Source organism: Triturus cristatus, chromosome 5_1 (genome assembly GCF_964204655.1).
Source record: "Triturus cristatus chromosome 5_1, aTriCri1.1, whole genome shotgun sequence".
In the NCBI taxonomy this organism is placed as follows: domain Eukaryota; kingdom Metazoa; phylum Chordata; class Amphibia; order Caudata; family Salamandridae; genus Triturus; species Triturus cristatus.
Window position 1 is genome coordinate 865,857,793 of NC_140587.1, and position 17,419 is coordinate 865,875,211.

At 41.1% G+C, this 17,419-nt stretch overlaps 1 protein-coding gene across 7 annotated transcripts in view; it reads right to left on the reverse strand.

Annotated features, from left to right (window-relative positions):
* Nucleotides 1-17,419, reverse strand: part of CD226 (CD226 molecule) — a 434,463-nt gene that overhangs the window by 182,221 nt on the left and 234,823 nt on the right. For 6 of the 7 annotated variants that reach the window (XM_085605899.1, XM_085605901.1, XM_085605894.1 and 3 more), the window contains one exon: nt 5,753-5,822. The exons of the other annotated variant lie outside the window; for it this stretch is intronic. In XM_085605899.1, the coding sequence (XP_085462025.1) occupies nt 5,753-5,822 (70 nt within the window). The remainder of the gene's footprint in view (nt 1-5,752; nt 5,823-17,419) is intronic. 7 annotated transcript variants of the gene reach the window in all.

The window sequence follows — 17,419 nt, forward strand, 5'->3', positions numbered from 1 at the left end:
CCAGTCACATATCTGGGTTGAATCCATCATCTGAACTGGGGTGGCGGAGTGAGCTAAAGAATGATGATGGATTAAACCCAGATCAGTTGACTGGGGGTGTGTGCTTGCAATGTTCAACACTCCGTCCATCATCCCCTTTGGTTTTGCTTTGTTCGAACTAAGTTGGCAGGGTATGCCCAGACGTGGGACCCTTGCTCACTTTGCCACTGGATTCAAGATAGCCTGGCTGATGAGGGTTATGAAACCGAAACCGGTTCCAGGATGCTTGTTTCCAGTCCAGGGAAGACATGGCTTGGCAGTTCGGGCTGGACTGTTCCCATGAGGCACAGGGTCAGACTGATTTGCATATGGCCGTGTCTGAACTGGGGTGGCGGAGCGAGCTAAAGAATGAGGATGGATTAAACCCAGATCAGTTGACTGGGGGTGAGTGCTTTCAATGTTCAACAATCCATCCATCATCCCCTTTGCTTTTGCTGTGTCCGCCCACAGTTGGCAGGGTATGCCCAGACGTGGGTCCCTTTCTCACTTAGCCACTGGATTCATGATAGCCTGGCTGATGAGGGTTATGAACCCGAAACCGGTCCCAGGATGCTTGTTTCCGGTCCAGGGAAGACATGGCTTGGCAGTTTGGGCTGGACTGTTCCCATGAGGCACAGGGTTATACTGATTTGCATATGGCCATGTCTGAACTGGGGTGGTGGAGCGAGCTAAAGAATAATGATGGATTAAACCCAGATCAGTTGATTGGGGGTGAGTGCTTTCAATGTTCAACAATCCATCCATCATCCCCTTTGCTTTTGCTGTGTTCGCCCACAGTTGGCAGGGTATGCGCAGACGTGGGTCCCTTTTTCACTTAGCCACTGGATTCATGATAGCCTGGCTGATGAGGGTTATGAACCCGAAACCGGTCCCAGGATGCTTGTTTCCGGTCCAGGGAAGACATGGCTTGGCAGTTTGGGCTGGACTGTTCCCATGAGGCACAGGGTCATACTGATTTGCATATGGCCGTGTCTGAACTGGGGTGGCGGAGCGAGCTAAAGAATGATGATGGATTAAACCCAGATCAGTTGACTGGGGGTGAGTGCTTTCAATGTTCAACAATCCATCCATCATCCCCTTTGCTTTTGCTGTGTTCGCCCACAGTTGGCAGGGTATGCCCAGATGTGGGTCCCTTGCTCACTTTGCTACTGGATTCATGATAGCCTGGCTGATGAGGGTTATGAACCCGAAACCAGTCCCAGGATGCTTGTTTCCGGTCCAGGGAAGACATGGCTTGGCAGTTTGGGCTGGACTGTTCCCATGAGGCACAGGATCATACTGATTTGCATATGGCCATGTCTGAACTCGGGTGGTCGAGTGGGATAAAGAATGATGATGGATTAAACCCAGATCAGTTGACTGGGGGTGAGTGCTTGCAATGTTCAACACTCCGTCCATCATCCCCTTTGGATTTGCTTTGTTTGACCTAAGTTGGCACGGTATGCCCAGACGTGGGACCCTTGTTCACTATGCCACTGGATTCATGATAGCCTGGCTGATGAGGGTTATGAACCCGAAACCGGTCCCAGGATGCTTGTTTCCGGTCCAGGGAAGACATGGCTTGGCAGTTTGGGCTGGACTGTTCCCATGAGGCACAGGGTCATACTGATTTGCATATGGCCGTGTCTGAACTGGGGTGGCGGAGCGAGCTAAAGAATGATGATGGATTAAACCCAGATCAGTTGACTGGGGGTGAGTGCTTTCAATGTTCAACAATCCATCCATCATCCCCTTTGCTTTTGCTGTGTTCGCCCACAGTTGGCAGGGTATGCCCAGACGTGGGTCCCTTGCTCACTTTGCTACTGGATTCATGATAGCCTGGCTGATGAGGGTTATGAACCCGAAACCAGTCCCAGGATGCTTGTTTCCGGTCCAGGGAAGACATGGCTTGGCAGTTTGGGCTGGACTGTTCCCATGAGGCACAGGATCATACTGATTTGCATATGGCCATGTCTGAACTCGGGTGGTCGAGTGGGATAAAGAATGATGATGGATTAAACCCAGATCAGTTGACAGGGGGTGAGTGCTTGCAATGTTCAACACTCCGTCCATCATCCCCTTTGGATTTGCTTTGTTCGACCTAAGTTGGCACGGTATGCCCAGACGTGGGACCCTTGTTCACTATGCCACTGTATTGAAGATAGCCTGGCTGAGGAGGGTTATGAACCCGAAACCGGTCCCGGGATGCTTGTTTCCGGTCCAGGGAAGACATGGCTTGGCAGTTCGGGCTGGACTGTTCCCATGAGGCACAGGGTCAGACTGATTTGCATATGGCCATGTCTGAACTGGGGTGGCGGAGTGAGCAAAAGAATGATGATGGATTAAACCCAGATCAGTTGACTGGGGGTGAGTGCATGCAATGTTCAACAATCCGTCCATCATCCCCTTTGGTTTTGCTTTGTTGGCCCACAGTTGGCAGGGTATGCCCAGACGTGGGTCCCTTTCTCACTTAGCCACTGGATTCATGATAGCCTGGCTGATGAGGGTTATGAACCCGAAACCGGTCCCAGGATGCTTGTTTCGGTCCAGGGAAGATATGGCTTGGCAGTTTGGGCTGGACTGTTCCCATGAGGCACAGGGTCATACTGATTTGCATTTGGCCATGTCTGAACTCGGGTGGCGGAGTGGGCTAAAGAATGATGATGGATTAAACTCAGATCAGTTGACTGGGGGTGAGTGCTTGCAATGTTCAACACTCCGTCCATCATCCCCTTTGGTTTTGCTTTGTTCGCCCTAAGTTGGCTGGGAATGCCCAGACGTGGGTCCCCTGCTCACTTTACCACTGGATTCAAGATAGCCTGGCTGATGAGGGTTATGAACCCAAAACCAGTCCCAGGATGCTGGTTTCCGGTCCAGGGAAGACATGGCTTGAAAGTTCGGGCTGGACTGTTCCCATGAGGCACAGGGTCAGACTGATTTGCATATCTGAACTAAACTGGGTGGCAGAATGAGCTAAAGAATGATGATGAATTAAACCCAGATGTTAACTCGGTATTTAAGTATGCATACCTTCATTTCACTCTGTCTTTCATACAGTATGTTTTTCTTACAAAATGTTCTTGGTGCAGTGGTGTGAGGATCACAACCACCCGTCTCACAAACTATTCTTCAAGAGGTCTTGGCTTCCTCACTCTCTCAATAGACTTGCACACTCTTTATGTATCATAATTTCACTTCATCTTTCTCTGTTCACGTTATTGTATTTATTTCTCACTTCATCTCGTTATTCATTCATTTAACACTTTTTCATGTTTTGGTAGTATTTAATGTTTTTCTTCTCCTATACGTTTTGAGAACAATCCTCCTTCCTCAGATATGATCGCTATTCATTTTCTGAAATAAAATAATATATGTCCACAGTACATTTCTTTACAAGATTATATGCACCATTAATCATAGTATTATATGTTCGGTTTCTCCTTCAAATCTGGAAAGTGCATTTAAATTCCATTTTCCCTCTAAAAAACACACCTGTTGTGTGGTGTTGTGCATATGCATATTGTGTCCTCCTTTTGGGGCATGCCTCCACTTACATTCCTCCTTCAATTACTTCCACTTACAGCAACCAGTCCCTTTTTTCTGTAATTTCTCCTCTTGATGAATGTTCCATCTATTGTTCTACTATCTTAAGGACTCCTCCTTAAAGCCGCTCATATGGAATTTTAAGTTCAATACATCATTTTGTGTTTTGAATACCTCTTCTTCAGAACTAATTTGTTACAGTCTCAACAACTGGCTGTACGGTAATTTAATTTTTAGATTTGAGGATGCAAATTTGTAGTCATGAACAAATTGTTGTCAGGCTGGTATACACCATGTTAGGTTTTTGTGAGAATTAAGTAGTACTCAAATTGCATATATGTTCTATGAGTCAAGGAATTTGGGGGAATATGTACAACAGAATGACAGAGCGTGACGTTAAGCAAAACTTGCTAACGCCATGCCCCGCCATTCTGAAATCGCAGGAATGCACCATATTTACAAAGATACTGAGCACCTCTGCGTTTTCCCTAGCGCTGATGGTAAATTAAGCTGCCTAGCACCACTGCAGGCACCCTTGCACCATAATCCAAGGGTGCCTGGATGACCCCTGGGGCAAATGATTGTTTCTGTGCAAGAAGGTGTCCCTTCCTGCACATAAACAATCACAAATGTGATTTGTAACTCCTATGTGTGCTGCATTGTGCAGCACAAATCCAAGTTTCAAATATTCCTTCTTTTAATTATTGTTTATGTGCAAGAAGGGACATTCATGGTGTTTTGCTGTTTCTATGTGTGTAACAGCATAAACAACGAGAAATAAAGCATTTCTCCTCGTTTTGCCATGTTAACACCAGGTTTCCCCTGGTCTGCCCCATATTTATGCCACTCGTGAAAATGTGAGGCAGCGTCAAAATCAATGGGTGTTGCGGCGGAACGCCCACCGCAGCACCCATTGTGCACCCCTTTCACGCTAAGTGTAGCGTGAAAGGGTGCCTTATTTAATGTCACCTTTTAAAAAAGGTGAGGCCCCTATCTCCCCAGGAACGACGTAAAAAGTGCAGTTCCTGTGGCTATAGGGGCTTGTAAATATGTCCCTCGGTTCTTTCAATACAGGTTTCTATTTAATTCCTTTGGTGAAGAAAATGTACATGAATCGTTTTGCTCATTAAAGTAACTAATCTTTGAAGTGTCAAAAAACTAGTGGATTTAACGCAATCTCTGTTTATCCTAGATTTCCTAATTTTGCTGGAATTTACAGAATCCCTGAGAGATACACATAGAAATCAATCACATTCATTTCCAGGTATAAGCCCCTAACACCCAACACTAATAATTAAGGGGTCGATTAGAATGTAGGGCGGATCGCCACCGCCCGCATGGACGTGGCGATCCGCCCTACAACGTACCCCGCCCGCCACCCATTTCCCCCCTGCCATTATTAGTATGGCGGGGGGACCCCGGCGGATGGAAAGACCGTCCGCCGGTTTTCCGCTGGTCACAAAGGTGAATGGGCGGAAAAAGGGCCTGATATGGTGGCGGTGTCTGCTAGACACCGCCATCCATATTAGGAAGGCAGCAGGAAGCAGCCTTTCCGTGCGGATTGTGCTTACGGGGTCCCATTGTGGGCCCCCAAAGTATTGGGGGTGCACATGGGGGGGTACCGCCCGCCATCCTAATCGGCCCCTATGACTCAAATTGGTTTCCAGAACTTTACTTTGGATCTGTTTTATCCCTGTGGGAACAGCTTCTTCCTGTAGAAAAACCCTTTCCTCATCACCACTGAAAAATATAGAGGTGCTCCATTTTTTCCCCAATGGAACAGAATGAACTTCTTCCCTTAACAAAAACTTTTTATGGAATCTATTCAAGGCATAAAAACCAAGGAGAAGTAAAAATTATCATGCAAATCAGTATTGAGGTATTTGAAACTGTGGAAAGTACAATAAACTTTATTCATTTGTATTTATTTTGAAACTAAGGTTTAAAAAAATTTTGAGAGTGAAGCCCCAATGTGTACAGTTTGCTCCCGTGCCTATCAAGTCAACTGCTTCAATCTGCACTAATTAAATATCGTCTCCATTAGATAACTGATTAAACCTTCTAAAGAAAAGCAATAAAACTTTGCGTAATGTAATTTGGCTTATATACGAGTGGATCAGTGCCCATTACGTTCCATAAACCATACCCTGCCTCCATTAGCTCTTGCAATAGCTTAAAAAAGTCTTCTTACCCGAGACTGATTAGGGGGCCGGGGCTTCGATTTTGCCATTCTCCTTCTTGTTTCTCTCTCTTTCTTCTTTCTGGAAGCAAATATTTAATATGACTCATTTTGTTTATGTACACTTGACTGAAGGTCTAACACATAATGATTGTTTTCAATGAACAAAACAGAACAAGGGATTATTTGTTTGGGTATCCATGTGAACAATCCCTATGGCTACACTATACTAGAAAAGGGCATATTCGAGTACAGTCCTTCATACACTTGTATCCAAATTAAAGAGCATTTAAAATGCTACTGATAGCATCATAGATACTTCTTCTAACCTGTTGGCTTCAAAGGTACAAAAGCACCTAGGGATTCAAGACATTTCCTACATTCATAGAGCATGACAGGTTACAACAAAGGCAACAAGGACCACTCAAGCACATTTTATGTTTATAATGTTCATACTGAACTGAATCGTCCCAGCTGTATGACATTTTCTAGAATGGCAGCAGTTGTATATCAGAAAGTCGAGAGCAGACATATCGTCTCTCAAAAATATTGTGGTCTAAATATTAACAACCAAAATATTGTCACGGTAAGTACATAAAGGTAAGTATGGATTTACTATTGTTATCTCCATACCCACAAACCTTAAAGACGTATATAGTATATATGCTCGGTAGTCTATCAGTGTACTTGTAACTATAGATATATACATATGGCCTAGATTACTAACATTCCCACACATCACACCAGGGCATGAAATCTGCAGCGGTGCATTTCCACAAATAAAAACCTATTAAAGCAGGAATTTAAGCAGTGTGCTATTTTGCAACGGTGAGGCAATTGTGTCTAGGGCATCGAATCAATTACTTTTAGGTCAGAAAAATGAGCACAGATGCAAAATCCTTGTTGCCATCTGGAGGTACATAGATATTTTAAGATCACCTGATATGTGATTTGTTACAAAAAGAAATTGTTCATGGCTACAATCATGCATCCATAATGATAGTTGAGAAGACTCTGAAGGATATAATAGGAAATCAAAGAAAAGGATAAGATGTTGAAAATTGGGAAGATAAGTGATTCTGTTCAAGCAGTATAGGGTCTATGTAACTCTAGTCTTACCAGTAAGTGTAAAAGTGCGGGGGGAAAGTAAAATCTTTGTAAACGTCTCAGAGAGGATAAAGAAGAATTATATTGAAACCCCAACAGAAATTAACTCTTTTTTCTATTATGTTATTTAAGTAAACATAATAGAAAGTGATTGCTGCACTTGTTTTTTTAAATTGATTACTGTAGTGGACTACTCCTCAATGTGCATAAATAATCCCTACACAAGTTACAGATGGTTTAAAATGTGGTAGTTATGTTACTTCTTGGGTTTCTAAATATCAATCAGTCTCCCACACTCCCCTGGCACTCCACTGGCTACCAGTGAAAAAGCAGGTGGAATTCAAATATCTTTGCATTGCCTTCAATGCCCTGCACCACGACAGCCCTGATTCCTTGAGGCAATACTCTCAGTGGTATGTGCATTAAGATCTCTAAGGTCTGCTTCCCTGGCCAATGTGATCATTCCCAAAAATAAGAAAACCACCTGGACTGGTAGAAGCTTTGCTGTGGGAACAGGCAAACTATAGAACTCTATGCCCCTGGAATTGAAAAAAAAAAAAACTATTGGCATTCTGCGAGGCCCTAAAGACATGTCTCTTTAATAAATAGGTATTGCCAGATGGATATTCTACATCCATTTGCATGTGATTTTCTTCCTAGGTCTTTCCATTAGGTCTCTCCTTCCCACATGCCAGAAATTCTTAGCGCTTAGACACCTTCGGGAAGTAGAGCGCTCTACAAATTGCGATTTCATTTTATATAATTTCATATAACACCCATTTATTCTTTATTATCTACAATGATTTGACTTCACTTGCTTATTTCCAATAACTTCATAGAGGAAATTGTTTTAGTAATCACAAAAACATTTTATACTAACTTCATTCTATCATTGTAGTAGGTGTGAATAACAATATTGTACTTGCTAAGAAATATCCAGTTGCAATAGGTTGTTTTTCTACATTCTAGAATGGAGGCTAACTAAACCGGTAATGAGACAGAATATTGAGGGTAAAAAACTACAAACTACCATAATATCGAGTTTAAAATATTGTGCAATGGAAATATCGAGTGCAAGAATATCGTTGTCAAGAATATCGATTTGAAGGTAGGTAATATCGATTTTAAAAATATAAAAGTTATTAATATCATTTGCAAAAATATAGTTGTTTAAAATATCGATTTTTTATTTGGTGTTTTGTATTTTAGTATATATTTTAAATGTATATGATGTATTTTGTTGTATAAATATTGTTTATTATTTTTTTAATATATGTGTTACATTTTTAGCAGTTATTAATTTTATTTTAGTTAAGTTTTGCATTTTTTAGTTCCATAGTGGGTGGTGGGTTTATAAGGGAATAGGGTGGGAAGTAATTTAGTTATAATAAATAAATTAATATTTTGTATTTATTAATATTTATTTAATTGCGATGTTATAATGTTAATTGGGTTTTTAATTATTTTAGGTGCGGGTTGTGAGGTTTATACAGATGAAGGGTGGGAAGTAATTTATTTTTAATTAATTAATAGTTAGCTGTTAATTAACAATAATTAATCAATTGACAATTAATTATGGTAATTGCGTAATTAATTTTAGGTGCGGGTTGTGGGGTTTATAGGGGTAAAGGGTGGGAAGTAATTTATTTTTCATTAATTATTAATTAACTGTTAATTAATAGTAACTAACTGGCAATAAAATATGAAAATTGTGCAATTATTTTAGTTGCAGGTTTGGGGGTTTTTAGGGGTAAAGGATTGGAAGTAATTTATTTTTTTATTAATTAATAATTAGTGATAATTAATATTAAATAATTAGTTGATAATTAATTAGGGTAATTGTTTAATTTGTTTTGTGTGTGGGCTTTAGGTTTATAGGGGTGAAGGGTGGGGAGTAAACTAATTTAAGTTACTTTATAATTAGTTGTTAAATACTATAGGTTATTAAATTTAATTTCTTTTTTATTGTGTAATTAAATTTTTTTACAGTTTAATTTTAGGTGTGGGTTGTGGGTATTATAGGTGTAAAGGCTGGGAAATTAATTACATTTTATGTATTTTTATTAGTTTTTTTAATTAATATTTGTTTAATTGGAAATTAATGATGTTAATTATGCAAAGACTTGTTTTTAATTTTCAATGTAGGTTGTGAGTTGTGTGGAGTTATAGGGTTGGAAATAAGTAGACTAAGGGGTCCATTACGATGGTGGGTGGACTTTGTCCGCCCGCCACTGTAACGGTACAAGGGACCGACCACCAGAGGTGCGGCAGTCCCGCCATGGCAATTAGGATGCCACCACCACCGCCACAGTGCCGGTGGCATCCCACATATATTGCATTGCGGCGGGCGGTGCTGTAAGCAGCACCCGCTACAATGCAATATATGTATGTTGTGCATTGGCATGCACAACGTGACATGCACCGCGCGGTGCCTGCCACCTTGTGTATGCCAATGTTTAGGGTACCATGGGTACCCCCCAAGTGCAGCCCACCAACCCCCTGGGGGCCCACAACGGGACCCAAACTGAACTCCGCATGCCTTTCGAATGGGGTTCGGACGCTGGGTCAGCTATATGATCTGAATGGCCTCTGTTCCTTTTCAGGGTTACAAGCAGGGTCGGATTGGCTGTAGCGGGCACTGGGCATTTCCCCGTTGAGCCGCCAAGTTGGGGGGGCAGTTTATTGGACTCCTGGTGGCTGTTTTTGTTACTGGGGCCAGTTTTATCGGCCCCCTGTAACAAAAGCAGCTGCACTGTTTTCCACGTGCACCCCCCCAGCTGCCCCCCCACCACCGCAGGCCATTCCAACTCAATTGCCAGGACCAGTTTGCGTTCCCAGCCCGGCCCTGAATACAAGATACTTACGAGCACTTTTTCTTCAAGTTTTTACAGGTAAGGAACTATCTCTTGTCTGGATGCGAATACTCGTTTGACACTGAAGGTTCAGAGCTAACGCCATATTATTATAAACCAGGCAGGAAGCCATCGATCAGTGTGGTGTACCAAGGCTTGTTTCGACATCAATCATTCTCTCTCCCTCTTACCACTCATTTTTCTGTTAAACCATAAGTGCCGACTTGCCTTCATTTTCTTGCGCCTTCAAAATACAGCTAAACTGGATTATTCAATGACTTTAAAATAGCACCTATTTTTTGCTGCATATTCTTGGAATTGTTTGAGATGCTTTTATGTAATTTTTGCTCACAGTCAGATCGTTTTTCCTCAGACATGGCATTGTTTTTGTTTTTCTCAACATGCCTACATTCCAGCTTTTGTAACACATAACACTGACAAAAAAAAAACTGTTGTTCATAAATCCATATATAAATATATGAGCACTCTTGAAATGTCCTGTCTTATTTCATTGCTTATATCTTGCGCACATTCGCTAAATTCGGAACAGGTCAATTCTTGGAAGCAGAGACATTTTATTTTTATTTTTTTAACATACGATTCACACCAGTCCATGGTTTAGTGGTAACCAAGAGAACAAGTTATTCAGAGAATTTCCTACTTGTAATTTTCATAGATATTTCCAAATTTAAAATCTTCAGTTTTCAAACAATTTCACGTTTCAATAAGGAGGTATGGTACCTCGCTTCAATGATTGAATGATTGGGAACACAGAAAATATATATTTTTTCTTATAAAGTATATAGAACGTACCTTGTTTTGTTGAAAAACACTATTTCCATTTCCTTCTTTGTATCCATAACAATATAAGAAGACACATAACTTTATCCATGCCCCCCTCACAGTGATATCCGTGAAGTCGTGTAAGAAGGATGACTATTACTTAAACCCATGGCTGGACTGGCCTACAGGGCAATCTGGCAGAGCCAGAAGGGCTGATTTTACCGATCAGTATGTGGGCCGGTTTTTTCGGGTTGCTTGTGGGCCTGTTTTATGGTCTGGTAGTCATGTCTTTACTGCTGATTTCCCTGATATTTCTGCAAACATTGACTGCAGTAAGCACAAAGGCATCGCAGTGAGCGATACCATGCAAAATACCTATAGGTCATGTCCTTACCAGTTCAAAACTGTGCCTATTTATCTAATTCAAATATTTGGACTTTTAGGAGAATATTTATCAAAAAAACATGCAGTGCAGCAAGCTACCTTGCTGCGCTGCATGATAGGGAAAAGGCAAGAATGAGCCATATTTAACATTAAACTGCACATTCCTGTCTTTTCCCTGCGCTGGTGCACAATGTGCTGCCCAGCACCAACGCAGGCACCCTAGCAACATGGGGCAAGGGTGCCTGCATTGTAAGCAGAATTGTTTTTGAGCCGGAAGGGGAACCTTCCTGCACAAAAACAATCCTCTGAGGTATTTTCCTCTTTATAAGTGAGCTGTAGGATGCAGCACACATAGAACGAGGAGAAATAAGGATATTTCTGCTCACTATGCTTCACTTGAGAAGGCATAGCATGTTGACGCATTCCCAGGTCTACCAGTACTGATAACTCTGGGAATGCACCAAAATCCATGGGTGGACAGGGGAACACCCACGCTCGGGAGGCAGAAAGAAATCGCAGACTCCTTTTTACAATCTTCCATGAACAGAATGCCTAGTCCTAAATGAACTTGTTAAAGATATCACAATAAAACCGACAGAGATGTACTGGTGATACAAGACACAATAGATTATAGAACTACGTGCCAATGGCTCCTGTCGAATGCGGAAAGTTACCAGAAAGTTTCTGGTGATCCTAATATTTAAATTCACGATACCTTCATATACATTGCAGAAGAAGCCTTTGAGGTGGACTGCATTTCAGAAGAAGAAACTGACTTTTTGTTGTGAGGAGTGTGTAGAATTTTGGTGGTTAGCATCTTTGCAGAAAAAACATACATACTTGAATCCAAAGTGAAACAAAGACAGTATCTTGTGCCCTTAATTAAGAAACAAGAGAAAGAGCAAAATCAACAGCTGTGAGGCTCTATTGAGACACAACCAAAGCAAAGAAACAAGACAAGAAAATGACTAGTGTAACAACGTTCTCCACGTTGTCTAACAAATTGAAAACTATCAAAAAGAGACATTGGAGAATTCCACAAATAGAAACTTCCCAGTTCGACAAATCTCTCTTTGCTACAAAAGACGTTGCAGTATACGTGGCCAGTGTTCGAATTGGCCCTTTATGCAGGAGTCTCCCCAAACGTTATGCCTTTTGCCTCCTATGTTTTTTTACCCTGTTTTTGTTGGCTATAGGATTCTGGGCACTTTACCACTGCTGATCAGTGCTAAAGTGCATATGCAAAAGTGTGCCTGCTTTAGTGATAGGCAGCCACAGGCGCACCAGCACAGAAAAAAAGCTGAACAACATAATATCTTGGTAAATATGGCTCAAATCAGCTCCCTACCCAATACGCAACACAGTGCAGAAACTTTCAAACATTGATTTGAGCTGCATTGCGTTGCGGGAAAGATTAGTAAACCTGGGCCTAAATTCATGAAATGATTTCTTACAGAAAGAGGAATGCTTAAAAAACTATGTAACTCATGCACTGCCTGTGGATAGCAAGAATTGTATTATTTTTGTAACAGAACGCTTGGTACCTAAGCGTAGCAAATGAGTTAGTGATATTGCCCCAGTAGGAGGGCAGGTGTGTGTGGATAAAAAAAAATGAATATTATAAACTTTATTAATTTTGCGAAATAAATGGGAGGAACAATATATGGTGAATTAGAGGTTGTAAATAAGCCATTAATTGGGTAACATAGGTGAGCTAGTGCTTTGTTTCCCCTGGAAGAGTATGCATGATTCAAGGAGTTCTGTGATGTTGGGTCATTAGTGCAACTCAATAACCAATATTTCACACTGAATTGTCACTGAGTACCAAAGTACCTAAAATGTCAAATGCTTGTCTAGAAATGCCATTGAGTTTTCAGAAATCTCAATTATTCAGGTAGTTTTTTTTTTATGGAATTGATTTTCTCCGCTAATTATCACTTGTTCATATTTTCCGGCATTTCAAAATAACTTCAAAGTATGCAACCATTATGAACAGACTTCGTCATCAAAGCGTTCAATTGTTTCTAATCGAGATTTTCATCAGAAACGCGCTGGAATAAGCAAACACTTATTTACTGCTTATTTATTCATGGTTCCAGGAATCTCAATTTTTCTATTAAATAAATGTTTTTATTAACTTTTAGGTAACATGCAGAACACTATAACAGTATTGGGTATTGGTAGTAGCAGCAAACAGTTTATTGAGCATCTTTCAGAATGTGTTTACCTTACCATACAATACACAAATCACCAAAACATACATCTGACTGAAAGTAAAATATATTTTTAAATCAGATACTTGTATGGGGCATTCCACAATTTCATGTTTTCCAATCAGGTACAAAATAAATCCATGTAGTACATTTAGGTGTCTAAAAAAGTGATACCTTCAATTAAAATTATACTCCCATAATTTGGAGACATTCCGAATTTTAAAAATGATCGAATTTCTCTAACATGATACACGAGTGAAAAATACTTAGGCCCTAATTACGAGTCTGGCGGTCTGAGGACTGCCAGACTGGCAGTGGTGCAGCGGTGGCAGTCCAGCCACCGAGGCACCGGTGGTCCAACTGCACCCTTACAAGTTGGGAGGTTGGACCACCCTGGTACCGCCACCAGGGAACCCTCATTCCCGGGAAGTGGCGTGGCAGTCAGGATGCTGTACTATGTTTGGCGGAACCGTGTCAGCCTCGCCAAGCATATTGCAAGTTTCCTCTCTGCCAGCTGTGTACACTGTAGGAGAGGAAATAGAGGGAGCCCTAATGTGCCCCCTGTCCCTCCTACGCTTGTGGATGCACACAGGGGGGTATACCATGTGTCACCCTGTGTGCATACACAACAGTTCCTGCACAGCATGGACTTTCGAATCCATACCGTGCAGGAACCTTGTGAGACGTTCCTATTGTGATGGCTTTTTCAAAAGCACCGCCACCTTTGAAGGAGGCACTGTCATTGGACCGCCACGCAGCCTGCCAGCCAAACTACTTTAAAATCGTAATCTGGCAGGCAGGCAGCGGAGAGTCCTGGCGGTGCGGGTGCGGCGGTGATGTACTACCCACCCCTGCACCACCAAAACTCATAATTGGGCCCTTGTTAATAAAGTGCCCACAGTTTGAAGCTAAAAGGGGAATAATCAAAGCAACTAAATTATAATAAAGTGGGGGACAACGGAATCTTGGGCAAGAGGTAGCAATATCAATGATTGAATAGTGGCATCATTATTGTATTGGTAGATAATGAGCAGAATCTGTGGCCTACTAGACAATATCTGGCAAAGTTTAATGTTAGAAAAGTATCCGCCATCGTATTCGGTGATCTTGCTTAGATTATCAAGCCAAGAGCATCGTACAATCGGTTGTATGAAAATACAATGCATGCCTTTACCACACAGATACTTTTATCACACATGCGTTTACCATTCATGGTAAGTATAATATGCATTAATATGACATTTATCTTTTTTCTTTTTTGAAGGTGAAACCCCAAACCCCTACCTTTTTTATATTTTAGTTGTGCCCTGCTTTAACATTCCCCACCCCTAAATGCTAAAATAACCCCTATCTCCCTTTACCAATACTTAGCCCTAAACCATACAAAGAGGACTTGATTCACAAAGGAAAACATACACTTTTTTGTAAGTTTATTATTTTTTGGGTGTTCACAAACTTCAAGTTTAATTCTACTAATAGTAATTTTATGGTTGCGGAGACTCCGCACTCATGGTGGAGACTCCACACATAAAAAGATAGGCCTGTCTCATATTTTTATGTGCGGAGTTCTTTGCCCCAACTGCGCAAAATTACTATTAGCAAAATGAAATTTATAGTTTGTGAATACTCCAAAAATTGTAAACTTGCTCATAAGTGTAAATTTACCTTTGTGAATCAGGCCCTTAATATTGGATTCTTTTATTTTATTTTTTGGGAGGACAAGTCCCCAGCCTTTTTCCATTTACTCTTAATCTTTCTTTACAACTACCCACCCATAAGCCCTAAGATTCTCCTTACAACTCTTTACCACTACCCACCCCAAACCCTAAAACTATCCTTACCACCATTTACCACTACCCACCCCTAAACCCTATACATATACATACATACCAGTACTACCCACCCCTAAACCCTATATATATATATTATATATATATATATATATATTCACTGAAAAAACATTGGTTTCAGGGGTGTTATAGTTAGCTGGACATTTCCCTCGTACAAAACCCTAGAAATTCCCCTGTTATAGTTAGTTCAGCTAACTATAACTCGCGCCCCCACAATGCACTGCTGATGACGTCACATATTACATCACTCATGACATGGTCAGTGACATCACTGATGACATCACTGATGACATCTCAAATGACATCACTGATGACGTCATCCATTGAGTATGTGTTTCTGAACAGTTTTATTATGTTTAATATATATAGGGAAAGGCCTGTTGAAAAATAAGTGGGTGTACAAGTGTGTGAATGGATGATTTTCTAGGTGCGTAACTGAGTCTATAAGTGAGTCATTAAATGTATCTTAGTGCAGACTAGTGACTAAACTGTGTGAATGTCTGTATGTGTCTGTGTATTGGTGTATAAGTGGCTGCATGGTTTTGTGAATAGCTATATGAGTGTCTATATGGGCTATTGATTGGTTGTCTGAGTATCTGTATGATTGCCTAAGTGTTCGTGTGGGTAGGGTGTGTGTGACTCTGTGACTAGATGTGTGAGTGGGTGATTCAGTGGGTGCATGTTTTTAAGAGTGCATCTGTGATGGACTGTATGGTTGGGTGAGTGTATGTATGGGTGTGTTAGTGATTGAATGTATATCTCAGTTGTACATGTGTCAGTAACTACATATGTGAAACACAGTGTATATGTGTGTAAGAGTATATAACTATCTATATGTGAGAGTGTGTGATTTTGGGAGTGGCTGTATGCGCCATAGTGCAAGGATATCTGTGTCATGTGCTGTTTGTTTTTCTGCAGGAAGACACAGAATTTGTTAGAATTTTTATGAGTAAGTGAACTTGAGTGTTTTTAACTGTATAGGTGAGTAAACTTTACTGTGATTAATTATTTACATGACTGACTAGATGTATCAGTACCTCAATGGATGATTGGCGGTGTGTGAGTGTCTCTATAGGTGTATAAATGCACAGAGTGACTGTAAGTATGAGTGACTGTACAGGTGAGTGAGTGGAGATGTATGTAGACCTAAAAGTCAATGAGTGGGTGAGTAGTTATTGGTATTGGAGTATCTATGGTTGTCAAAATGGCCGTCTGAAATTTTGAGTCGGTGTATCAAAGGTTATTTTAGTGTGTGAGAAGACGCACTTATTCCCCTTGCTTCTTCAGCCTCGCTTCTACCGAGGCAGAAAATGGCCGCCAACAGTTCCTGGTTTCGAATGTAGAGAGACGCTCGACAGCCAATTAGCATTCAGCACCGTACGCGAACCCTCCCCGAACCGAGCGCGCACCCTCCCGATCGCGCGCTGAATGCTAATTGGCTGTCGAGCATCTCTCTACATTCGAAACCAGGAACTGTTGGCGGCCATTTTCTGCCTCGATAGAAGCTAGGCTGAAGAAGCAAGGGGAATAAGTGCGTAAAACATCTAAAGGGGGCAGAGTGGGAATACTCTGACCCTCTAGAGGTGCTTAGGGTATCCCAGAAGGACCCCCTGGGGCCCCCCTTTTTATAAAAAAAAAAGCGGCGAAATGTGCGCACGGTGCGCGCATCCTATCGCGTTGGATGCATGGATTCTCTCGCGGTGGGTGCGCGGATCCACGGCAACGTTTTTTGAAAAACGACAAGAAATCATTGGTTGTATAACAACTTTCTACACTGAAAGGTAGGGTGTATATTTCTGTTTTTTAAAGGTATGATTGTTATTGGTTAACAAAAACAGATTGTAAGGAACATTATATATGATAAGCTGATATGTTGAAAAGTCAAGCACACTTCCTGTCTTGTGTAGGATCATTGTGTGCTGAACTTGTGACCTGTGAGCTCAGTGCAGTGTTCCATGACCTGTTTCTATGGTAACAGGCAGAAGGCAGATTGGGGGAAGGGTTGAAATGTTTAACCAATAGAAATGTGTGTTTGCTTTTGAGTTTATGTGCGAAGGATTGTGATTTGATGTTTACATGTATATGTGTGGAAAATGAAAGGGAAACTTTTCCATTCTTTGCTTTTGCTGAGAGGTGCACAGTGCAGAGATTATGTAAAAGAAAATATGGTGAGTGATTGATATACTCCTTAATCTACAAAAGAACTTGAAAGATGAGTTAATTAATTGTGAGGGGATGTATGTGGACTATTTTGATTTTAATCAGACTAATGTATTTTTCCTGCTAAAGTTTAGGGAGTATTTTTTTTCTCTACAATGTGTGTGCATGTAGAAACCATTCTGTGATTGGCATTTGTGTTTTTCATGTGTTTGTAGAGAGATAACTGTGCAGTTTTTATATTTTGGTAGAATTAGAAACCAGTCATTGTTTATGAATTTGTGAAATGAGTTATGTTATGTTTCTATACTAAAATGTAGTACTACTTCTAGA